This window comes from Neoarius graeffei, chromosome 7, assembly GCF_027579695.1.
Source record: "Neoarius graeffei isolate fNeoGra1 chromosome 7, fNeoGra1.pri, whole genome shotgun sequence".
NCBI classification, from domain to species: domain Eukaryota; kingdom Metazoa; phylum Chordata; class Actinopteri; order Siluriformes; family Ariidae; genus Neoarius; species Neoarius graeffei.
Window position 1 is genome coordinate 48,058,637 of NC_083575.1, and position 26,945 is coordinate 48,085,581.

The 26,945-nt window shown below is 40.0% G+C and overlaps 2 protein-coding genes across 3 annotated transcripts in view; both read right to left on the reverse strand.

Annotated features, from left to right (window-relative positions):
* Positions 1-5,537, reverse strand: part of klc1a (kinesin light chain 1a) — a 54,740-nt gene extending 49,203 nt beyond the window's left edge. The window contains exon 1 of one of the 2 annotated variants that reach the window (XM_060925826.1): positions 5,379-5,537. The gene's annotated coding sequence lies outside the window, so the exon portion shown is untranslated. The remainder of the gene's footprint in view (positions 1-5,378) is intronic. The other variant, XM_060925827.1, reaches the window with a different exon arrangement.
* A 9,982-nt stretch (positions 5,538-15,519) lies between these two features.
* Positions 15,520-25,239, reverse strand: LOC132888645 (cytochrome c oxidase assembly factor 8). Its single transcript, XM_060924706.1, has 5 exons — positions 25,045-25,239; positions 21,651-21,848; positions 21,359-21,422; positions 18,987-19,077; positions 15,520-15,660 (listed from the first exon to the last, which is right to left on the reverse strand). Exons 1-5 carry the CDS (start codon positions 25,141-25,143, stop codon positions 15,537-15,539), a joined length of 576 nt encoding a protein of 191 aa, XP_060780689.1. The 5' UTR covers positions 25,144-25,239; the 3' UTR covers positions 15,520-15,536.
* Positions 25,240-26,945: the final 1,706 nt, after the last annotated feature.

Genomic DNA, 26,945 nt, shown 5'->3' on the forward strand with positions numbered 1-26,945 from the left:
GGTTCTCCACAGCAAACTTTCCAAAGTAAGTACAGGAGCTTTCACTTATATGAGAATATTCTGAGTGTTAGGCTACTTTGACCGGGGTTCTCTAGACCACACGAAGGAGGTGTCCTTGCAGTTGCTAAGATCTCTTGGCAAGATACAGCAAGGCTGCTGAGACACAAAGACAGGCACGTTTGATTTGGCAAGGGATTTAGAAAAGTGAAAGCAAACATAGGAATGGTGAAATTGAAGCAGAGACATAAAAAACTGCCTACAGAACGTTACAAAACGGGGCAAAAAAAATCAATACTAAATCTCAGTTTATTTAAGCATCACTTTTCTTTATACTCTTTTTAAGGGCCCCCCACACACACACGCACGCACACAGAGCTGCCTGACTGATTGTTGTCCAAGTAGTGAAGAAAAGCACCATGATGGCTCCAGTGTGAGGAAAAGTAGGAAGCGGAGGCTTACAACTCACTCAGAGTTTCATGTGACCCAGAGAAAGGCTGGTAGCCTGACACGTGACCACCATCAGAAAGGAAGCACCAGGGCATGCTGGGAGACAGTGTATTAATGAACTCTCTTGTGCTTCACTCTCTTTTGCACACATCCTCAGGGCATGATGCAACCATAAAACAACAGAAGACAAACCAAACAAAACAACCAGGAGCGACTGCGCTCAAATCTGAGAGCATTTGACAAAATTACAGGATTAATTTAATGTAAAATGACAGGATTATTCATCTCATCTCATTATCCGTAGCCGCTTTATCCTGTTCTAAAGGGTCGCAGGCAAGCTGGAGCCTATCCCAGCTGACTATGGGCGAAAGGCGGGGTACACCCTGGACAAGTCGCCAGGTCATCACAGGGCTGACACATAGACACAGACAACCATTCACACTCACATTCACACCTACGGTCAATTTAGAGTCACCAGTTAACCTAACCTGCATGTCTTTGGACTGTGGGGGAAACCCATGCGGACACGGGGAGAACATGCAAACTCCGCACAGAAAGGCCCTCGTCAGCCACGGGGCTCGAACCCGGACCTTCTTGCTGTGAGGCGACAGCGCTAACCACTACACCACCGTGCCGCCCATGACAGGATTAATTTAATGTAAATTAATTTAATTTAAAATGTAAGACATTTTTTTTAGTAATAAAGCTTTTTATGTGCACTAAATATCACGGATTGGTTATTAATGCAAACTGACATACTTACTACACAAATATCCACGTTACTCAATGTTAGGGCTGACAAAAACCTCAATAATCCTCTTTTTTGACCAGAACAGCACCAAAGGGAGGCGTGACGACCAGTCTAGCTAAGGACAGCAGTTTAATTAAAACTGTCTGAAGTGTAAACTTGTATTTTGAAGCTTTGCTCATGAGGTTCTTGCCTTTGCTTTAGAGATTAAATATACAGTAGCACTATATTACAAAACATGTTCATAGGAAGCAGGTCAATGCCCTTCATCCAAATATACTGACGCCATTTTAAAAAAAAATTTAAAAATCAAGCCAGAACATTTGCTTTTAGTCGTGAGAGAAATTGTGTGTTTAGTGTTTTGATGTTTTCAGGCTCCATCTTCCCTCACATATTAATATGAGGGCTCAATGAAAAACATACTGCTTTGAGTGATGTAAGAAATGATTCAATTTAATACCACTGTTAGGCATAGCAATCACTCCATATTAGCCTATCTGAATTTTCCTAGCAGACCTAAATCAGTCCTGTCTTACAGACACATCAGAGATGAGAAGAGGAGCGAGAGCTGACAATCTGCAGCACAGATAATCACTGCACAGTGTTTTTGCTCCAGGCCTTTGATGTGATCAATCATTTCCTGTATGTCCTAACTCAGATTTATGTGCTCAGAAAGAACTGTTCATATTCTCCTCCTATAAAAACCTTTTTTTTCTTCCCAAGCGCTATATAGAGAGTATGGGAACAATGCAAGTACAATTTATAGGACTATTACGGTATAACCAGAGAGAGAGAACAGACAGGAAATAGGAATGACACTTACACAGGGCCGGTTAGTCAGAACCGATGTGTTAATCTGATCGAGCTGCAGTATGACTCACTATTCTGTTCACCAGGAAACTTATGAACTCATCAGGAGGAGGGTACAATAAATTAATGCGAACAGAGACAACACCACAGCACTAATTTTCTCTTTTGGGGTCGCAGTGAAGTCAGAAACACCACATTGCAACAAAGAGGAAGACGTTGTGCCAACTCACAGGACGGCAGGATATGTGGCAATGGCAGAGGAAACGCTGACATTTTTACTCATTACTATTCAAAAGAGCATTCAGCCAGCTCTGTCTCTGTGCTACCGGGCTCCAACGTCTCAAACAAATCTTTCCCCTCTTTTGCATATGAAACCCGTTAGCATATCAGGTAAAAACAATATTTTCATTCCCACTCAGTATTCCATAATGGTAAAGTCACGTATTCCCACCTGACTGTATTTAACGGGATGCTACAGAGCACAAAACCCTGTGATATGTGTAAAACATGCGAGACCGGATATGACGTACGATTCATGAGGCTGCAAGTCCGTAGTTACAAAAAGCCCAAGATGAAGACATTAGCTAGTTAGTTAGCAACATAGCATCAAGTCAAGCTGCAACAACAGTTCTTTAGTTCTTTTGCTTTCCAGTGAGGCAGTGTGAGTATTCAGATTATGTAGGCGTCATTAGTTCTGCTGCAGCATCACTGCATCATCATTTATTTACATCACCGCCAGCAACGTCATGACCAGTCACAACACGTTAAGCCAATGGTTCTGACTCCCAGTAGAACCGTGGCAAAAGATTATCATTAGTGTTACAGGGTACCAGGGGATAAATTAACTTTTTGACTTTACTGTTTTGCTCCTATCCCCACACAACACCATTAGGTTATAATAGTGATAAATAAACTATTTTCAGCATGAGTATTAATGGGGTACTTTTCACCCTCACTTTCCCAGCATGCATCACTGCCCTGGATGCCCATGCAGCTTCATATTTCAGAGAAATTGGCATTGCTGCAGTCATTCATTCAGTCCTGATCAAGTCTGCAACAAGAAACTATTCTGCTCACGATATATCTAAGGCACTGAATCAAACCCTAGTGCATTTTCCTCATCAGCGTGGTTCATTTGGAGAGATGTGAAGACAGTCATCACACTCTGGCATGGACTAAAACACCAGGCCTGACACTATCTGAGTGAGGTGGTCTCAGTCCAGTTTCAATTCACAGGAAGTGAACCACACATGACATGCATTCAGATGTGTGAAGCATTTTTATTGGTGCAAGCTGCTGAACCAAAGTTATAAAGTGTTAATCATCAGTACACGAGTCATAAAGTGCAAACTGAACCAAAAGACAGAGCTTAAGTGCTGGTCTGGATATTTGGATCAAACCCCTCCCCCCCCCCCAAAAAAAAAAATGCATACACAAAATGGTGTAATCTCGTTATTTATATAATGATCTAGCTCAATTATCTCGAGCACCATCTCCGTGTTCTTCGTGCTTGGGTGATTTCTTCACTCTCTGGATTTATGTGGGGGGGAAGTGTTTTCCCCAGGGCGGCATGGTGGTGTAGTGGTTAGCGCTGTTGCCTCACAACAAGAAGGTCCGGGTTTGAGCCCTGTGGCCGACGAGGGCCTTTCTGTGCGGAGTTTGCATGTTCTCCCCGTGTCCGCGTGGGTTTCCTCCGGGTGCTCCGGTTTCCCCCACAGTCCAAAGACATGCAGGTTAGGTTAACTGGCGACTCTAAATTGACTGTAGGTGTGAATGGTTGTCTGTGTCTATGCGTCAGCCCTGTGATGACCTGGCGACTTGTCCAGGGTGTACCCCGCCTTTCGCCCGTAGTCAGCTGGGATAGGCTCCAGCTTGCCTGCGACCCTGTAGAACAGGATAAAGCGGCTAGAGATAATGAGATGAGTTTTCCCCAGGTATGTGTTCAGCCCATACGCGTCTCGAAGTTTTTGTTGGTTTAATAATGCGCAGTGTGAAATTAAATCAAACCGAACAGCAAATGAACCAAAAGTATCCATTTCACTCCGATTTTAAAATCAGCAAACTAGTAATTGTGGTCAGTCAGTTTAAAGACCAATGAAAATATGTTTCTTCTTTCAATTTAAGAACCCATCAAACCCTTGTTAGGTAGGAAAAGCAGTAGTTCATGAAAAGGTGCAGATTTCTCCCAGTTCTGTTTGCAAGAAGAGGAAGTGAAACATATTGAGCCTGCAAGAACAACAACAAAAAAAAATCTTATCTGAATCTGGCTTCCTTCAGATCTGTAACCAAAAAAAAAAATACTGATCAAGCCAGATTTCAGCCAAACATACATTGGATGCTATAAAGTCTACTCCGTCATGATAAACACCCAAGTTTTAAATACAGAGAGACAATATCTTGTGCATGGTTATATAATATTTCCTCTGAAACTACTGCTCTGGTTTAAAGGCCACTGCTGTGCAGGTTGATGTGAGACACTGGGCTCCATCTTCTAACCAAAACACACAACCCATGCCTTCAGGGACAGCAGAGCAGGCTGTCAAACGACTAAGGCCATTACTTGAATACTAATGAAAAACTAACAAGCCGTAACAACTTCACAGACCGATGAAGCAACTCTTACCAGTAAATACTGGACAAATAATTTACAACACAAAAACACCAGCCTTTAAACTGACTCAAGACAACAGCTTCATTAGAATAACAATGTGACGCTTCACTACCAAACCGAAATAAACAAAACACAGTGTAAACGTGTAGAACAGCGTCAGGACAGATTAAAAAAAAAATACACCCAAAATTAATTTAGTATTTATAAAAAATAGCAGCTTAGTTACATCACAGTAATGTCCCAACTTTCAATAAGGAGGCGGGTTTCCTGAGGTCGAGCTAAACCTTCACCAAGAACGAGTTCAGAGCGGCTTTCAACATTTCCACAAATATCAACGCTACAAAAACGCTTTCTAAAATTTCATGTAAAACCATTTCTGTCCAAACATATTGATGAATAAGTAGCTGCACTCCGTGACACCCACAGAATTGGTTTAAGGCTAACAAGCTAATCAGCTCAGCTAAACCTCGCAGCTTCCTCGCTCGGCCAGTTCGAGCCTCGACCAGCTCTGTTCACTTCATTTCTAACTCCAGCTAATGAAGGCTAATCATTAGTAATTAATCAGGTCCAGAGACCTCATTTACTCGGAATGGATAAATCCAGATGGGAGACTAGCATACACTTTAGCTTGCTAGCTAACAGCCGTGTTTGACATGAGAGGCTGCTGGCACTCCCAGTCAGATTATTCAGTGTCTGCTCTTATAAAGCAGACAAACACTAATCTTACTAAGCAAGTGAGCTAAAAGGACGAACAGTACTTACGGTTCTGTAAAACATCCAGTCGCGTCAAAGTGTTTATTGAGTGCTGTCTCAGGGCTGTAGTGTTTATTGAGTGCTGTCTCGGGGCTGAGCGCTGGCTGCTGGGGCTCTGAATGAGCAGCCCATCCGGCGAGGCGGTGAAGGTGCACTGTGTGCGCTCAAGTGGAGGAAAACTCAACTCCTGCTGCAGGAGCCGCACTCATTCACTCACTCCCTCCTTCATTCACTCTCATTCACTCACTCCCTCCAACACTCTCATTCAGTCACTCCCTCCCTCATTCATTCCCTCCCTCCAACACTCTCATTCATTCACTCACTCACTCCCTCATTCACTCTCTCCCTCCAATACTCTCATTCATTCACTCACTCACTCCCTCCAACACTCTCACTCACTCACTCTCATTCAGTCACTCCCTCACTCAGTCACTCCCTCATTCACTCCCTCCCTCCAACACTCTCATTCACTCACTCCCTCATTCACTAACTCACTCCAACACTCATTCACTCACTCACTCATTCACTCACTCACTCCAACACTCTCATTCATTCACTCACCCACTCACTCACTCCCTCCTTCACTCCCTCCCTCCAATACTCTCATTCATTCACTCACTCACTCCCTCCAATACTCTCACTCACTCACTCTCATTCAGTCACTCCCTCACTCAGTCACTCCCTCATTCACTCCCTCCCTCCAACACTCTCATTCACTCACTCCCTCATTCACTAACTCACTCCAACACTCTCATTCACTCACTCACTCATTCACTCACTCACTCCAACACTCTCATTCACTCCCTCCCTCCCTCACTCACTCCCTCATTCACTCCCTCCAACACTCTCATTCACTCCCTCCCTCCAACACTCTCACTCACTCACTCACTCACTCACTCATTCACTCCCTCCCTCCAACACTCTCATTCACTCACTCCCTCGAACACTCTCACTCACTCACTCACTCACTCACTCACTCCAACACTCTCATTCACTCACTCACTCACTCACTCATTCACTCACGCACTCCAACACTCATTCACTCACTCCCTCATTCACTCACTCACTCATTCACTCTCATTCACTCACTCCCTCATTCACTCCCTCCCTCCCTCCAACACTCTCATTCACTCACTCACTCACTCACTCACTCACTCACTCCAACACTCTCATTTACTCCCTCCCTCATTCACTCCCTCCCTCCAAAACTCATTCACTCACTCCCTCATGCACTCACTCACTCCAACACACTCACTCACTCACTCACTCACTCACTCACTCACTCACTCACTCCAACACTCTCATTCACTCACCCACTCCCTCATTCATTCACTCACTCCAACACTCTCACTCACTCATTCACTCACTCCAACACTCTCATTCACTCCCTGCCTCCAACAATCTCATTCACTCACTCCCTCATTCACTCACTCCCTCCAACACTCTCATTCACTCACTCATTCATTAACTCACTCCCCTCTACACTCCCTCCCTTCTGCACTCACTCACTCACTCACTCACTCACTCACTCTTGTCACTCACTCACGCCCTCATTCACTCCATCACTCACTCACTCCCACCCTCAGTCCCTCACTCACTCATTCTTTCACACCTCACTCACTCATTCTTTCACACCCTCACTCACTCATTCACTCCCTCCCTCATTCATTCACTCCCTCCCTCACTCATTCACTCATGCCCTCACTCACTCTCTCCTGCCCTCACTCACTCACTCACTCACTCACTCACTCACTCACTCCCTTCCATACTCCCTCACTCGCTCCCTCCCACCCTCAGTCCCTCACTCAAAAATTATTTCACTCCCTCCCTGACTTACTCCCTCCCTTCAACACTCTCATTCACTTCCTCACTCATTCACTCCCTCCCTCACTCACTCATTCTCTCACTCGTTCATTCACTCATACCCTCATTCACTCCCTCCCTCCCTCCCTCCCTCCCTCCCTCCCTCCCTCCCTCCCTCAATCATTCACTCACGCCCTCATTCACTCCATCACTTGCTCCCTCCCACTCTCAGTCCCTCACTCACGTATTCTTTCACACCCTCACTCAGTCATTCACTCCCTCTCTCATTCATTTACACCCTCATTCACTCACTCCCTTCCATATTCCTTCACTCACTCACTCTCACTCATTCTTCACTTCTCCCTCCCTCATTCACTCATGCCCTCACTCACTCACTCACTCACTCACTCACTCACTCACTCACTCCCTTCCACACTCCCTCACTCATTCACCCACTCATTCACTCCCTCACTCGCTCCCTCCCACCCTCAGTCCCTCACTCAAGCATTCTTTCACTACCTCCCTGACTCACTCACTCCCTTCGACACTCTTTCACTCCCTCCCTCACTCATCAATTCACTCACGCCCTCACGCCCTCCCTCCCTCCCTCCCTCCCTCATGCCCCCATTCACTCACTCCCTTCTACACTCTCTCACACATTCACTCCTCCCTCCCTCAATCATTCACTCACACCCTCATTCACTTGCTTCCTCCCACCCTCAGTCCCTCACTTACTCATTTATTCTTTCACACCCTCACTCACTCATTCACTCCCTCCTTCATTCATTCACACCCTCATTCACTCACTCCCTTCCATATTCACTCACTCACTCACTCACTCACTCACTCACTCACTCACTCACTCACTCACTCACTCCTCCCTCCCTCATTCACTCATGCCCTCACTCACTCTCTCCCACCCTCATTCACTCATTCACTCCCTTCCACACTCCCTCACTCATTCACCCACTCATTTATTCCCTTACTCGCTCCCTCAATCATTCTTTCACTCACTCACTCACTCACTCAAGACAGATCGCTTCTGAATAAATCTGGCAACAACACTGACCCCCTGATTTAACATCCAGCTATTTCTGTCAACACTGCAAAATTTCCACATGACAATTTTACTCCTGTTACTGATTCAGGTTTAGTAGAAAACTATAACCAGTAGCCACATGTCTGAGCCAAACACCATGAATAATAATAATAATAATAATAATAATAATAATAATAATAGTTCAAAAGAGGTTTTAAGCACCGCCCACTCGGTGCAGTTATGTCATATCACTGGAAAGCTTGTTTCCTGATATGTTTGTCTCATGATGATATACATATCAGTTTCCTTTATAAATCAAAATAACTAAACTGGATTTTTTTTTCAAAATCATTTTTTTCTATATTGAGAACAAAAAATCTGTTTCTAGAGTAAACCTTCCTTAATAAAATTTTACCTGCTCATTCCTACCCCTAATTACAAGGATATTAAATAAATTCCAAAAATATCAATTATTGATGGATTTAGATTTTTTGTAAGGATGTATGATATTTTTCTTGATTAAACAATAAAGACATGATATATTAAACAAACATTTCTTTAAAATTATATCTCTTAAGAGCATCTTTACAGAAAAATAAATTTTAAAAATTAGCCTTTTGGTTTTTTTTTTAAAGTGTTAATGTCCCTAAACCACACTTTTTTCATTGTACAAAGCAACAATCATTATGTTGATTGATCATGTGGTTTTGAACCATAGCTGATCCAAAAGACCATAAATTGATGGAAAATCAGTAAGATCAGCCGATTTGGAATCTGCAGAGACTGAACCGGAAGATCCCGAAGGGGTGCGTGACGTCACACGTGTAACAATCCAGGTATCAATTTCGTCCATGTGTGCAGCAATGGTTAGACCAGTCTCGATATGGGATCACGTTTTGGAGAGAATTCTGATAGTGATTGGGATTCTGAAACAGTCAAGCCGGAAAGTCTGCACACCCCTTCCACCTTCTTGACGTTTTATTACGTTACAGACTTATTCTATAATAGATTGAGTTCATCTTTTGTCACAAAATCCTACGCAAAATAGCCCATAATGACAAAGTGAAAGCAGGTTTACAGACATTGGTGCTAATTTATTAAAAATCAAAATGTAAAATACATGTACACAAGTGTGCACACCCTTTGATATGACGCCCAAAAGTGAGCTGAGGTGCATTTTGTTTCCACTGATACTGCTTGAGATGTTTCTACAACTTAATTGGAGTCCACCTGTAGTAAATTCAAGTGAATGGACATGATTGGGGATTGCCAACACCTGCCTACATAAGGTCCCACAATTGACAGTGCATGTCAGAGCAAACTCCAAGCCATGGGGTCAAAGGAATTATCTGCAAACCTCAGAAACAGCATTGTGTCGAGGCATAGATCTGGAGAAGGGTACAGAAAAATTGCTGCAGGTCCCAAAGAGCACAGTGGCCACTATCATTCGTAAATGGAAGAAGTTTGGAACCACCAAGAATCTTCCTAGACCTGGCCACCCAGCCAAACTGAGCGATCGGGGAGGATGGGCCTTGGCCAGGGAGGTGAGCAGGAACTCGAGGGTCACTCTGACAGAGCACCAGTGTATCATTGTGGAGATGGGAGAACCTTTCAGAAGATCAACCATCCAGGCAGTACTCCACAAATCAGGCCTTTATGGTAGAGTGGCCAGACGGAAGCCACTCCTTAGTAAAAGGCGCACGACAGCCCGCTTGGAGTTTGCCAAAAGGCACCTAGAGGACTCTCAAACCATGAGAAACAAGATTCTCTGGTCTGATGAAACCAAAATTGAACTTTTTGGCCTGAATACCAAGCGTCACATCTGGAGGAAACCAAGCACTGCTCATCACCTGGCTAATGCCATCCCTACAGTGATCCTTCCACAACATTTCGATTGGATTAAGGTCAGGACTTTGACTTGGCCATGCCGAAACATTAACTTTATTCTTCTTTAACCATTCTTTGGTAGAATGACTTGTGTGCTTAGGGTCGTTGTCTTGCTACATCACCCACCTTCTCTTGAGATTCAGTTCATGGACAGATGTCCTGACATTTTCCTTCAGAATTCGCTGGTATAATTCAGAATTCATTGTTCAATCAATGATGGCAAGCCGTCCTGGCTCAGATGCAGCAAAACAGGCCCAAACCATGATTCACAGATGGGATAAGGTTCTTATGCTGGAATGCAGTGTTTTCCTTTCTCCAAACATAATGCTTCTAATTTAAACTAAAAAGTTCTATTTTGGTCTCATCCATCCACAAAACATTTTTCCAATAGCTTTCTGGTTTGTCCATGTGATCTTTAGCAAACTGCAGACGAGCAGCAATGTTCTTTTTGGAGAGCAGTGGCTTTCTCCTTGCAACCCTGCCATGAATACCATTGTTGTTCAATGTTCTCCTGATGGTGGACTCATGAACATTAGCCAATGTGAGAGAGGCCTTCAGTTGCTTAGAAGTTACCCTGGGGTCCTTTGTGACCTAGCCGACTATTGCACGCCTTGCTCTTGAAGTGATCTTTGATGGTCGACCACTCCTGGGGAGGGTAACAATGGTCTTGAATTTCCTCCATTTGTACACAATCTGTCTGACTGTGGATTGGTGGAGTCCAAACTCTTTAGAGATGGTTTTGTAACCTTTTCCAGCCTGATGAGCATCAACAACGCTTTTTCTGAGGTCCTCAGAAATCTCCTTTGTTCATGCCATGATACACTTCCACAAACATGTGTTGTGAAGATCAGACTTTGATAGATCCCTGTGCCCACTCACACCTGATTGTCATCCCATTGATTGAAAACACCTGACTCTAATTTCACCTTCAAATTAACTGCTAATCCTAGAGGTTCACATACTTTTGCCACTCACAGATATGTAATATTGGATAATTTTCCTAAATAAATAAAGGACCTGGGTTCGAGCCCCGGGGCCGGCAAGGGCCTTTCTGTGTGGAGTTTGCATGATCTCCCCGTGTCCGCGTGGGTTTCCTCCGGGTGCTCCGGTTTCCCCCACAGTCCAAAGACATGCAGGTTAGGTTAACTGGTGACTCTAAATTGACCGTAGGTGTGAATGTGAGTGTGAATGATTGTCTGTGTCTATGTGTCAGCCCTGTGATGACCTGGCGACTTGTCCAGGGTGTACCCCGCCTTTCGCCCGTAGTCAGCTGGGATAGGCTCCAGCTTGCCTGCGACCCTGTAGAAGGATAAAGCGGCTAGAGATAATGAGAATGAGATGAATAAAGGACCAAGTATAATATTTTTGTCTCCTTTGTTTAACTGGGTTCTCTTTATCTACTTTTAGAACTTGTGTGAAAATCTGATGATGTTTTAGGTCATATTTATGCAGAAATATAGAAAATTCTAAAGGGTTCGCAAACTTTCAAGCACCACTGTACTTTCACTTTGCCATTATGGGCTATTTTGTGTAGAATTTTGTGACAAAAAATTAACTCAATCTATTGTAGAATAAGTCTGTAACGTAATAAAACGTGGAGAAGGTGAAAGGGGTGTGCAGACTTTCCAGCTTGACTGTATGTCAGATGAAGAGGCAGATGATTATCAAGGATATTAGAGAATAAATGATTATCTTTTTGAGCCCCCAAGATGAGAAACAGATGCCAGTTCACAACAGTCCCACTCAACGCCAATAGCACACCACCAGCCAGAGAGAATTGGAAACACAGATTGGTTTGTGGATTTTTATTCTAAGCTGGCCACTGCAAAATATAGGGAAAATATTTACATGTACCTCAATAAATGCAGAAATACAGTTAGGTCCATATATATTTGGACACTGACACAAATTTTGTTTTTTTACCTATTTACTGAAACATATTCAAGTTATAGTTATATAATGGACATGGGCATAAAGTCCAGACTTTCAGCTTTCATTTGAGGGTATCCACATTAAAATTGGATGAAGGGTTTAGGAGTTTCAGCTCCTTAACATGTGCCACCCTGTTTTTAAAGGGACCAAAAGTAATTGGACAATTGACTCAAAGGCTATTTCATGGGCAGGTGTGGGCAATTCCTTCGTTATGTCATTCTCAATTAAGCAGATAAAAGGCCTGGAGTTGATTTGAGGTGTGGTGCTTGCATTTTGAAGATTTTGCTGTGAAGAAAACATGCGGTCAAAGGAGCTCTCCATGCAGGTGAAACAAGCCATCCTTAAGCTGCGAAAAAAGAAAAAAACCATCCGAGAAATTGCTACAATATTAGGAGTGGCAAAATCTACAGTTTGGTACATCCTGAGAAAGAAAGAAAGCACTGGTGAACTCATCAATGCAAAAAGACCTGGACGCCCACAGAAGACAACAGTGGTGGATGATCGCAGAATAATTTCTATGGTGAAGAGAAACCCCTTCACAACAGCCAACCAAGTGAACAACACTATCCAGGAGGTAGGCGTATCAATATCCAAATCTACCATAAAGAGAAGACTGCATGAAAGTAAATACAGAGGGTTCACTGCACGGTGCAAGCCACTCATAAGCCTCAAGAATAAAAAGGCTAGATTGGACTTTGCTAAAAAACATCTAAAAAAGCCAGCACAGTTCTGGAAGAACATTCTTTGGACAGATGAAACCAAGATCAACCTCTACCAGAATGATGGAAAGAAAAAAGTATGGCGAAGGCGTGGTACCTTTGCCTTAGGTCTTTTTTGTCATATCTTCCGTTTTATGATGCACCAAATGTTTTCTATGGGTGAAAGATCTGGACTGCAGGCTGGCCAGTTCAGTACCCGGATCCTTCTTCTACGCAGCCATGATGCTGTAATTGATGCAGTATGTGGTTTGGCATTGTCATGTTGGAAAATGCAAGGTCTTCCCTGAAAGAGACGTCGTCTGGATGGGAGCATATGTTGCTCTAGAACCTGGATATACCTTTCAGCATTGATGGTGTCTTTCCAGATGTGTAAGCTGCCCATGCCACACGCACTAATGCAACCCCATACCATCAGAGATGCAGGCTTCTGAACTGAGCGCTGATAACAACTTGGGTCGTCCTTCTCCTCTTTAGTCCGAATGACACGGCGTCCCTGATTTCCATAAAGAACTTCAAATTTTGATTCATCTGACCACAGAACAGTTTTCCACTTTGCCACAGTCCATTTTAAATGAGCCTTGGCCAAGAGAAGACGTCTGCGCTTCTGGATCATGTTTAGATACGGCTTCTTCTTTGAACTATAGAGTTTTAACTGGTAACGGTGGATGGCACGGTGAATTGTGTTCACAGATAATGTTCTCTGGAAATATTCCTGAGCCCATTTTGTGATTTCCAATACAGAAGCATGCCTGTATGTGATGCAGTGCCGTCTAAGGGCCCGAAGATCACAGGCACCCAGTATGGTTTTCCGGCCTTGACCCTTACGCACAGAGATTCTTCCAGATTCTCTGAATCTTTTGATGATATTATGCACTGTAGATATGTTCAAACTCTTTGCAATTTTACACTGTCGAACTCCTTTTGATATTGCTCCACTATTTGTCGGCACAGAATTAGGGGGATTGGTGATCCTCTTTCCATCTTTACTTCTGAGACCCACTGCCACTCCAAGATGCTCTTTTTATACCCAGTCATGTTAACGACCTATTGCCAATTGACCTAATGAGTGGCAATTTGGTCCTCCAGCTGTTCCTTTTTTGTACCTTTAACTTTTCCAGCCTCTTATTGCCCCTGTCCCAACTTTTTTGAGATGTGTTGCTGTCATGAAATTTCAAATGAGCCAATATTTGGCATGAAATTTCAAAATGTCTCACTTTCGACATTTGATATGTTGTCTATGTTCTATTGTGAATACAATATCAGTTTTTGAGATTTGTAAATTAGTGCATTCCATTTTTATTTACAATTTGTACTTTGTCCCAACTTTTTTGGAATCGGGGTTGTATATGAATTTGAACATCCAAACACAACGCAGCACTTTCCCATTGCTATTTTTGTAAGATTCCAACAACATCATCCAATTTCAGCGAGTAAACAAGCATGGAGTCAGATGAACCAAAATGACCCAGATAACTGGGGTTCCACACGTGACATCATGCGAGATTAGCCCTGGGGCAAGGCTGCCTTTTTCTGGGAACCAGACACCATGATTTATTGACAGATTTGTGCTTGATAAAATAAATATTATCCCCCCCCCCCCCCCCCGCTTTATTAATTCATTTTGGTTGTTACTAATGATATATATTCATTTTAAAGCATTAGAATAAGGCATTGCATACACTTTAAGTAGAGTGTGGAATGGAGTGAGAGAGTGAACGAGGGCAGGAGAGAGCAAAAGTGAGGAGTGAAGAATGAGTGAGGGAGCATGGAAGGAAGTGAGTGAGTGAGGAGTGAATAAATGAGTGAGTGAGTGTAGAAGGGAATGAGTAAGGGCATGAGTGAGTGAATGAGTGAGTGAGTGTAGAAGGGAATGAGTAAGAGCATGAGTGAGTGAATGAGTGAGTGCAAAAGGGCATGATTGAGGGCAAGAGTGAATGAGTGAGTAAATCTAAAAATGAGTAGGAGTGAAGCCTTATTTGCATAAACAAACATCTCTGAAAAAGTTCTAATGTTAAAAAAAAAATACTTGGAACATTAGTAAAGTGCTCATCTTACCAAAGCAAAGATTGATTGTGATAGCTATTATGTTTTAAAAAATGTCTCTATTCCCGTCTTGCCTTAATATGCACTGTACCTTAACATTTCAAAAAACAAAAATAACTGAACAGTATTAATATGAATGGCGTAATGATTTAACTCAAAACCAAGAATTTAATTGTGGTTAACTTGTTTTTCTGTGCCTAGGGGAATAAAAATTATTTGACTGTTAAAAAATGTTTGTATATGCAAGGGATCAGCATCATGCTCCTATCCATCAACAGCTGAGCCGAAAACAGGTGGACAGACAAGCAGTGGTTTACACATGGCATTTTCCTGTCTCTCGTGCCTCTCCAGCGGCCACTTGTGATATTTTGTAACCGGATTATGTCGTTTTGAACTTGTGCTGGCATTCTTCATTTCTATAATTTTGTTAATACCTGAATAGTTGTTATACTGCATATTTGTTTATATAGAAGTAAACCAGGTTATATACAATTCAACAACATAGTCACAGCAAAACAAACAACAAAAGTGGTTATACATTTGTACTACAGAACACAATTCTTTATATATCCAAGCTTGCTGCATACAAAAAAGTTAAATGACTATACCATATGTGTACCAGAATGCATTTTTAGATTTACATTTTGACAAACTGCCACTGTGATCACTGTTAATTAAATCTTTGTGGAATGTCATGATGTTAAGCTGAACAGCATGGACACAGGAAACTGATTGACAGAGTCTTTATTTGGACATTGTTGTGGGTTTGCCTTTATTCCTCCCTTGACCAGTTACTGTCCTCCAGAAATTCTGTAGAGTTACTCTGGCCATCAGGGTTGTAATGGTGAAGTTCCGTCTGTACCATTCTCTGTAAAATAAAGCATTTAGTATGATTTTACACACACACACACACACACACTTGAAAGTTTGTGAACCCTTTAGAATTTTCTATATTTCTGCATAAATATGACCTAAAACATCATCAGATTTTCACACAAGTTCTAAAAGTAGATAAAGAGAACCCAGCTAAACAAATGAGACAAAAATATTATACTTGGTCATTTATTTATTGACGAAAATGATCCAGTATTACATATCTGTGAGTGGCAAAAGTATGTGAACCTCTAGGATTAGCAGTTAATTTGAAGGTGAAATTAGAGTCAGGTGTTTTCAATCAATGGGATGACAATCAGGTGTGAGTGGGCACCCTGTTTTATTTAAAGAACAGGGATCTATCAAAGTCTGATCTTCACAACACATGTTTGTGGAAGTGTATCACGGCACGAACAAAGGAGATTTCTGAGGACCTCAGAAAAAGCGTTGATGCTCATCAGGATGGAAAAGGTTACAAAACCATCTCTAAAGAGTTTGGACTCCACCAATCCACAGTCAGACAGATTATGTACAAACAGAGGAAATTCAAGACCATTATTACCCTCCCCAGGAGTGGTCGACCAAGAACAAGGCGTGTAATAGTCGGCGAGGTCACAAAGGACCCCAGGGTAACTTCTAAGCAGCTGAAGGCCTCTCTCACATTGGCTAATGTTAATGTTCATGAATCCACCATCAGGAGAACACTGAACAACAATGGTGTGCATGGCAGGGTTGCAAGGAGAAAGACACTGCTCTCCAAAAATAACATTGCTGCTCATCTGCAGTTTGCTAAAGATCACGTGGACAAGCCAGAAGGCTATTGGAAAACTGTTCTGTGGATGCATGAGATCGAAATAGAACTTTTTGGTTTAAATGAGAAGTGGTGTGTGTGTGTGTGTGTGTGTGTGTGTAGAAAGGAAAGCACTGCATTTATGCAGAAATATAAAAAAATTCTAAAGGGTTCACAAACTTTCAAGCACCACTGTGTATGTATGTAATATATATATATATTACACACACAGACACACACACTTCACACTTTATATATATATATATATATATATATATATATATATATATATATATATATATATATATATAGTGTGTGTGTGTAATATATATTACATACACATTTTATTTTATTTATATATATATATATATATATATATATATATATATATACACACACACATACACACACACTTATTACACGGTGGCACGAAGATATGAAGTTTATCTTCAAGTGGTGAATATATTCAAGAATTAGCAAATCAAACAAGTGATTTTTTTTTCAACATGAGAAGATAAAGTTCATATCTTCGTGCCACCGTGTAATGTTCTTTGTATTATATGGACACATCCACAAAAATAAAACATGCAAGTTAATCAAAAGAATTGTAATTTTGAACCAGTTCACCATTTTGACAACACGCATCTAGTCAGCGGGAAAACACTGGGCGTGACATATCGGGAATTATTATACATACAGGCCACTTTTTCTATGGAATAAAAAACATGTATTCTATTCCCTTCTCATGGGTTTATTGACGGTATGCAATATCATCATATTGCTTATCCTCTGTGTATTATGCCACTGTACCCAATGGAGGATGAGTGTGCAATATTGTTACAATATTGCATGTTGTCAAGACAACACGACGTCACATGTCGGAGATGTAAAACTTCCGTGTTAGCAAGTGACAATTTGTAAACAAACATGGCCGCTAGGCGTGCTTCATTAAAAATGGAAGGTTTTGAGAGAATTTTGGCTGCCAGGTCGCTCCGTTGTGTGTAGTCGTCAATGTTGATTTTAAAAGTAACTAAGTAAATTACACAGGGAAAATAATATTCGTCTTGACTGCACTAGCATTGGCCCTCACTAACACTACACCAGCTAGAAGGTAACTGGACTGCCGTGCTAACAGCACCGAGTCACGGGTAAGCTAGCATTAGCCTTCAAGAATGCTGATATGAAGAGAGTATGCATTTATAATAATAATAATAATAATAATAATAATAATAATCAGATATCTTCCTATCTTCCATGCTAGCTGAATGGAGTATATCTGATATACCACTCAATATTATTTAAATATGTCACTCAGGTCCGCAATGTACTTCGAATGAAAAATGTGAGTTTTTCAACACAAGATAGACTTCATATCCTCAAGCCAACATGCGATTTATCATATAGACCAGTGGTTCTCAACCGGGGGGGCGCGCCCCCCTGGTGGGGCGCGGCGGTACTCCAGGGGGGTCGCGAGTAGGCTTCATGTATGGAGGAAAAAAAAAATCTGGGGCTAACAGGCTATAGTAGCTAAGCAGATGCAACACATTTACCCATGTCAAAATGCAGGACATTGGACTATTACATACAAATCAATACTATTATAAAATCTATCATCAATCTATCATAAAATCTTGTGTGTAGGTTATTTTAAGCCCGTGACGCGAACATGACGCAACGTCACGTGAGTGAGTCTGCATACCGTGGCCACCGTGTGAGTGCTTGCCACACACACACACTAGTCTGGTTTCTTGCTGAGTTAACTCGTGCCAACTCTCGCTAGTCTACTATCATCAATCCATCGATACAGCGCAAAACCCAAACAGTCTTTTTAAAGACTACTACCCCACATTGTATTTTTGCTTTCCCCATTTCAGCTCTACCCAAATAATTTGTTGTTTTTGTTGTTTTCTTACTGCTAGTCTACTATGGATAATGCTACTACTGCTGCTACTGCTACTACTACTACTACTAATAATAATAATCTAGCCCAGGGCTATCTATCTATCTATCTATCTATCTATCTATCTATCTATCTATCTATCTATCTATCTATCTATCTATCTATCGATATAAGGTGCTGTAGGTCGGGTGGCGTCACTGCGGGTGAGTGTGTTTGGGGGGGGGGGGATGGGGGCGGGGCGAGAAGAGGGGCCCCCAACTGCAATGAACCAGCTTTGGTGGGGCCCAGGTTGCAAAAGGTTGAGAACCCCCGATATAGACACATTCACAAACAAAAAGTCCCCAACTTTATCAAAACTATTCATCAATTTCCTCACGAGTAACATATAGAGATTTACGTCACGGTTTTGGTTCTCCATGTCCCGGATGTAGTTTGTATGAAAAATATCAGTGGTGCATTTCCCAGTAAAACAGATTGTCCATATAATATAAAGGATTATGACAAGCAGTAGTGATGCATTGCTGATATAACTATCCATCTTAATCAAAACCTGTCAGTCTATTTGAGCTATTTGCTTAATATTCATACATGTAATATTTTTAATGCAAGTAATAAAGCTGTGTATACTTACTTGTTATAGGCTGCATGTTTCATATAGTTTTTGTCTAAGAAGCGTTTATAGAAGGTCGCCATTTCCTCACTGGTTAAATTCCTTTTCCTTCCTGCAATGTAGAACAAGAAAGCATAACAGCAAAACATGCCTTAAAACAGAACAAATCTACCTTTTTATCCTTCACTGTAAATATGGAAACACTTTGCCAGTTAACTTAAAGAACACCACGTCACAAATCAACACTGAAAGAGACTGCATCACCATTTAAGTGTGCAACATCATATTGTGCAGTTATTATCATTACGTGATAAGAAAAAGTGCGCAGATTAACAATGAATTGTACTGGCTGTTCACTCAACAAACTTGTGTTAGCTAAGAAGAAGAAGAAAAAAAAAAAGGACTTCTAATTCAGGAATCACCAAATCTTATCAGCAGAGGCCTGGAGGCCTGCAAGTCTTCATTCCAGCTAGATTGGTTACAGATCTAATCACTGCTTGAACACAAACTTCAACTGATTAAAGTGGTTCCTATGTTGTTGGAATTAAGATCTGCTTTACGTACAAGATTGAAAATCCCAGTCCTAGTTATTCCACACTTCCATTTCCAAACACAAAAAAAAAGAAAAAAAAATGCAGTCTTCCGAGATGAGCAAAACCAATCAGCAACTGGTGGCCAGTGGCAACAGTTCCAATTTTCTGGTGCCAAAGTTACTATGTGCAGCAAAGAAATCACCACAAATTTTCATTCCCAATACCTCACTCCATGCAAGAAATTGATGACTCCACTGTAAAATTGTGAAGTTGTATACATGGCAGAGATGCCTACCCCAAATTTTGAATTTCAGTATTCTTGAAAACATTTTTCAGTATTTTGGAATGACTTTCAGTAACATTCATTTATGCGCATTTCCATTATAAAGAGGTATATATACCAATATGTTTAACATTTAAATTATTAAAAAGAACTGTTTTGTGTGAATTGAATAAACAAAACGCGAGTAGCCATCTCAACTGAATTTCCACTCAACAAATTTCTAGAGCATACAACATATCACATTTTTATAAATACAATAGTGTTCCCTGTTTGCAGACATTACGGTTGACTACCAATCATTGGTATTGAATGTAACTCCTCAAAAGTATTATATTATATTGCCTGGCAAAATGTTCTACCTGTTAACGGATTCTAATAAAATAAAATAAAAAATTCTTATTTCATGCCAAAGAGAGTCCGACATTGTTATCTTAATGTCCCAATATATAAATACTTCAGCATAATGCTTTAGAAGAGACACTGAATAAAATGACATTTATAATTGTATTTAAAACAGTGGAATGATCAATTTTTTGCCACAATCCCAACAGCACTAATCATAAAATTCTGTTTTTGATCATACTACATGTACATTTGTACTTGCAACACTGAAAAGACTTTGAATTAAAGAAGTACAGCCAGTGTTTGATATTTCAGTGAATAAAAATCAGACATGTAAAAAGAAACTGAATAAGTTTAACTCACATTTCATGGCACTAATTGGCAAGTTCAACTCCAAGCACAGGTCAACCATCACCGCTTCAGCACGTGTCACGTTCCGTGTCTTTTCATCCACAGATTTCGTAAAAAACTGCTGGATACCCCCAGATTTACTTTCCGCCTGACTCGCCATTTCAGCATACTCCATATGGTTTTTTTTGGAGTTGACATGCCGCGTGCAGTCATCGCGACCACCATGAGTGATGTTAATGTCAGTTCTACGCAGTTTGCAGTGCGCGTATCCATTGCCCTTTTGACTGGGTGTAATGCACGGCCATTCTACCATATCGAAAATAGCGCGAACAAATGTGCGGAATCTGCGCATGTCACACACAGCATGTGCGGAATCTGCGCATGTCACACACAGCATGTGTGGTTGTCGTAAAAATAAATAGCCTAGCCATGAATCGCGCATGGATTGAAAAAGTCGCTTGGACATTTAAAAACAACTCACTGGAAATTAAGACTTTATAATAATTCCATACAGAATAACACTGTTTGCCGTAACATCGTATTTATGTAACTTTTCCGTACAAAATACGGCCAATCCGTACTAGTAGGCATCTCTGACATGGGATATTAAGATAAAACAATATGATACACTTTTCTAAGTATTATTATATTATTGTCAGTGTGCTTACTTTTATTACTCAGTATAACAACATTTCCACCAAATCTATAATTTTCTTTTTCACCGAAACCATAGTAGCCCTTGTTGGGAAAACTTCACCAAAGTTATATATTGTGATACATATCGTGTACTGCGAAGATAACTTCTGATATATTTTTGCCATATTGCCCATCCCTAATGCAAATACATAAACAGCTAAAATGAACTAAACAGTTGGACCACTTACCATTTTCATCTTTTTCTGTCAGTCCTTTTGCCTTCAGGCGTGACTGTATGTACTCCTCTTTCTCCTACAAATAAATTAGTTCGTTTGCTATTACAAATTATGTTACCATCAGAATAATTTCTGACTCCAAAAGTCAAACATACATCATTTAAAATAATGACTTTTAAAAAAAATTATATACATCACACACACCACCTATACATTTCCACACAATTCACAATGAAATATTGCTCTCTTGTGGTTAGAAATAAAACAGATTCTGAAATTCAACAGAATTGCTGTCTTTCTTCACCTTCCTAAAGGTGAGATTTTGTCTTGTCCAGAACTCATGGTTCCAGTCTTCTGTTTCCTGCCTCAGATGTCTCAGTTTCCTCTCCAGCTGGGTCTCATTCTCAGGGATGTGGTAAATGATAGGCCGCAGGTTTGACAGTCTGTCTGGTGGCCCAATCCAATCATATTTAGAAGTTGATGCTGGGATAAATCTGGTTTTCTTCAGCAAATGAAAACACACAAAACAACAGTAAGCCAGGATAGCGGATATAATATTTAGACTCTATGGAACACTGTAAAGCAAGTATTACATAAACAAAATCAATATTGTAATTAATGAATGATCAATACATGGTTTTACACACACAGCAAGTTCAAAGAAAGTAAATGTTCAATACCTTGAATATTCAGGGTGTTTCAAAAAAAATTTTGCATTTCACAATCCAATAACTTTGCCAATTCTCATTCAATTGACCTCAAATTTAACAGCATGTGTGGAAACAGGTCAAAATTTTATGTTTAATGTTTTTTGCTTTTATCTTTTTAGGTACAGAAATGCCATTCACTGGAAAAGAAAAGGCGTTGCGTGTGTTAGAGTACGCTCGAATACAGTCGAACAAGAGTGTGCAGCATGAATTTATGAGAATTCTCTAAAAATACACCAACTGTAATGCAGATTTGGACACGGCACAAAAAGTTTAAAGAGGAAGGCTGTCTGTGTCTCAAGCGGTGTGCATATTGAAAATTTGTGAAATTGTTCATGGAATGTCTGTGAAGATACTCAGTCATCCAGGTCATAGTAAACTGTGGGTGGTAAAAGAGAGCAACTGGACTTGCTTGAAGATTCTTGAAGACGTTTCACCTCTCATCCGAAAGGCTTCTTCAGTTCTGTCTGACTAATGCTGTGTTCACACTTATACCGGTACAAAAGTGGTATAACTGTATCGATACAAAGTATACCGGTACAGTTTAGTGCATCTGTCCACACTAGCGAAAAATATTTGCGGTTTTCTTTCACAGTAGTTGAAATGCGCGTGCGCGAAATGTTTCCGTGGTTACCGAGTAACTTCCTTCCGAGAATATATGGCATCCGTTATTTCGAGATCTCGAGAAAACAAAACAATTATTCCGTGATCTCGAGAAAACAAAACAAATTATTTCATGATCTCAGCTGGATCACTGTATCTCCGTCGGTAGAGACGAAGCCGGGCCAGTCTTCTGTGGAGGTGCCGCGGACTAATTTTGAAATTATCCCTTATTAAAAGACTTAATGCAATCTCTCCCTGTGTCAACCCCTGATCAAAATATTGCCTTATTAGGTGATCGATTATTCCAGACATTCTAATGACCAAAGTTGCATCTATACAGAATGAGAAATAGCCCCAAAGTCAGCATATCACAAGTCCCTTGGCGCACCTGAATGAACCATTTCTCAGCTGTTTACTCGAGATCATGAAATAATTGTTTTGTTTTCTCGAGATCCTGAATTAGTTGTTTTGTTTTCTCGAGATCCTGAATTAATTATGTTGTTATCTCGGGATAACAAGGTGAATAAAAAAAAAGGGATTATATGAAGGGCCTCTCTCGGCTTCCGTACGGATGAAACAACGTGTGTGTGCTTTTTGTTGTCAATGTACGTCTGTATTTCTGGTGGTCATTTATTCAGTCGAATTGTATAAAACGTGTGAGGCAGTTGAGAAAGAAATAAACGAATCTCCGTTCTTCACTATTTTATTCAGCGAAGACATCGATTGAGGTGTGTAACTTTGTGCATGCGCATTATATTTGTATCGATACAGAGCAGCTTCGTCTGTCCACACTACAGCGAAGCGCTACAGTACCGATACTGTACCGGTATGAAACCCATACATTTGTGGGTTTCGTACCGATACAGTTATACCGCAGCAGTACCGGTATAGTTGCTAGCGTGGACAGGTGTTGCGGTACAAAATCCCTAGTGTGGACAGGGTAAAATAGGGAGTATCAGGTATTTATCCTCTCATGGATGAGAAGTAATCCTAAGGTGTTGTTGAGTCATCCTGTTGGTGTGGGTCACTGGGGGCTGGGTGTGAACGGCCTAGAGAGTCATTGGGGTGATCAATGGATTGTTGGTTCTGTCTGTCCTCCTGTGAGTCACTAAAACAGCTGGGTTTTGGTGTGCATTCAGTTGTCTGGGAAGTGTGCCAAGGACTGCATTGTAGGTGGCTGATAAATGATGTCTTAGACCCCCACCTCTGTTCAGTGATGGCCGTTCCAGGTTGACATGAGAGGATAAATACCTGATACTCCCTATTAGTCAGACAGAACTGAAGAAGCCTTTCGGATGAGAGGTGAAACGTCTTCAAGAATCTTCAAGCAAGTCCAGTTGCTCTCTTTTACCACCCACAGTTTTCGTTCATGGAATCCACATACCTCTGAATCTCATTTAAATGTTGAGGAATAAATCTTATACTACTCAACATTAAGGCTGTTCAGTTTCATTTGCCTCGACAATGTAGTTTCTGGGATATTTACATCTCAAATAATATCAAATTTTTTGAAAACACCCTGTATAATATTTCTGGATCCCTATTAAAAACGTAAGCAGATTTCTGATACTGACTGCTTTGTACAATAGGTCAGATTTTCCTCGTACTTGATTTCTTCTATTGAAGCAGGTATTCAGAAGGCATTCTGACAGATTTGGTCTAAAATAGATCACAAGGTTTTGCACAAACTTGTGGAATCCATGTTAACTCAAGTTCACACTGTCCTTAAAGCAAAAGAAAAAAACCCACCGAATCCTAAGGAACTGAAATTCATGCAAATATTACAAAAAGACTCTAATTTTCAAATCAAGGCACAGTCTATAATATAATTTGTAATTAAAAAACATGCAAAATAAAAGCATTTCCACTAGCTCGTGGCCTCAGTGAAAATACATAAATATGCACTGTGTAAACAGGAAAGCTGGTCACCTCCCTGGTTAAAGACATGGAGATTTTTCTAACTGTTTAAGTGGAATTCTGGACAAATATCACAAACACAGGAAGGCGGAAAACAAACTGTTATTCAGTTCCTGCTCTGAAGAGAAATCATTTCATCACCTAAACAGTAATTGTCATCCAACTCTGACACTAAAAGCACATTAATGGTTTTCCAAACACCTGTAAGTTTGGGACTGGATCCTGCTGGGAAGAAAGGTCAGAGCTCACAGCCACTGAAAGAGCTTAAACCGTTTAAAGCTGATGGAAGTGACATTAAATATTAACTATACTCAACATCTCAGCGCCCACAAACAGACAATACAGTACATAAGGTATGAAATAATGACTTTATATCATGGGATTCAACCCCGCAGAGTGACAGCTACACAACGATTAGTGATCATCCTGTGAGCTACACAACGATTAGTGATCATGCTGTGAGCTACACACCTCTGTGATCCCTGGCAGTGTTTGGTTAGAGCTGTATCGAACACCACGAGTTAAAAACTGAGACCGAAAGAGCAAACACGCTGCTGTTCTCACATTCATTTCAAATCATATCACCACCAACAGGTCATCCTTCACAAACATGTAGCTAACGATCATGCACCACTGTACACTTTCATCACCTTCGTTTTTCACGTGGTTACTTCGTTGGGTTATTTTCAAAATAAAAGTCATTTGAGGTTTCTAAATTCAACAATAATTATTCCTCTAAATGCGTTTGGAGTAGGCATAAAATTAAAATAAAAGCCATTTGAGGTTTCTAAATTCTACAATAATTATTCTTCTAAATGCGTTTGGAAAAGGCATAAAATAAAAATAAAAGTCATTTGAGGTTTCTAAATTCAACAATAATTATTCTTCTAAATGCGTTTGGAGTAGGCATAAAATTAAAATAAAAGTCATTTGAGGTTTCTAAATTCTATTCTTCTAAATGCGTTTGGAGTAGGCATAAAATTAAAATAAAAGTCATTTGAGGTTTCTAAATTCTACAATAATTATTCTTCTAAATGCGTTTGGGGTAGGCATAAAATTAAAATAAAAGTCATTTGAGGTTTCTAAATTCGACAATAATTATTCCTCTAAATGTGTTTGGAGGAGGCATAAAATTAAAGTAAAAGTCATTTGAGGTTTCTAAATTCTACAATAATTATTCTTCTAAATGCGTTTGGAGTAGGCATTAAAATTAAAATAAAAGTCATTTGAGGTTTCTAAATTCTACAATCATTATTCTAAATGCATTTGGAGTAGGCATAAAATTAAAATAAAAGTCATTTGAGGTTTCTAAATTCCCAATCATTATTCTTCTGAATGAGTTTGGAGTAGGCATAAAATTAAAATAAAAGTCATTTGAGGTTTCTAAATTCTACAATTATTATTCTCATTAAATGCGTTTGGAATAGGCATAAAATTAAAATAAAAGTCATTTGAGGTTTCTAAATTCTACAATAATTATTCTTCTAAATGCATTTGGAGTAGGCATAAAATTAAAATAAAAGTCATTTGAGGTTTCTAAATTCTACAATAATTATTCCTCTAAATGCGTTTGGAGTAGGCATAAAATTAAAATAAAAGTCATTTGAGGTTTCTAAATTCTACAATAATTATTCTTCGAAATGCGTTTGGAGTAGGCATAAAATTAAAATAAAAGTCATTTGAGGTTTCTAGATTCTACAATAATTATTCCTCTAAATGCGTTTGGAGTAGGCATAAAATAAAAATAAAAGTCATTTAAGGTTTCTAAATTCTACAATAATTATTCTTCTAAATGCGTTTGGGGTAGGCATAAAATTAAAATAAAAGTCATTTGAGGTTTCTAAATTCTACAATAATTATTCTTCGAAATGCGTTTGGAGTAGGCATAAAATTAAAATAAAAGTCATTTGAGGTTTCTAAATTCTACAATAATTATTCTTCTAAATGCATTTGGAGTAGGCATAAATTTAAAATAAAAGTCATTTGAGGTTTCTAGATTCTACAATAATTATTCCTCTAAATGCGTTTGGAGTAGGCATAAAATAAAAATAAAAGTCATTTAAGGTTTCTAAATTCTACAATAATTATTCTTCTAAATGCGTTTGGGGTAGGCATAAAATTAAAATAAAAGTCATTTGAGGTTTCTAAATTCTACAATAATTATTCCTCTAAATGCGTTTGGAGTAGGCATAAAATTAAAATAAAAGTCATTTGAGGTTTCTAAATTCTACAATAATTATTCTTCTAAATGCGTGTGGAGTAGGCATAAAATTAAAATAAAAGTCATTTGAGGTTTCTAAATTCTACAATAATTATTCTTCTAAATGCATTTGGAGTAGGCATAAAATTAAAATAAAAGTCATTTGAGGTTT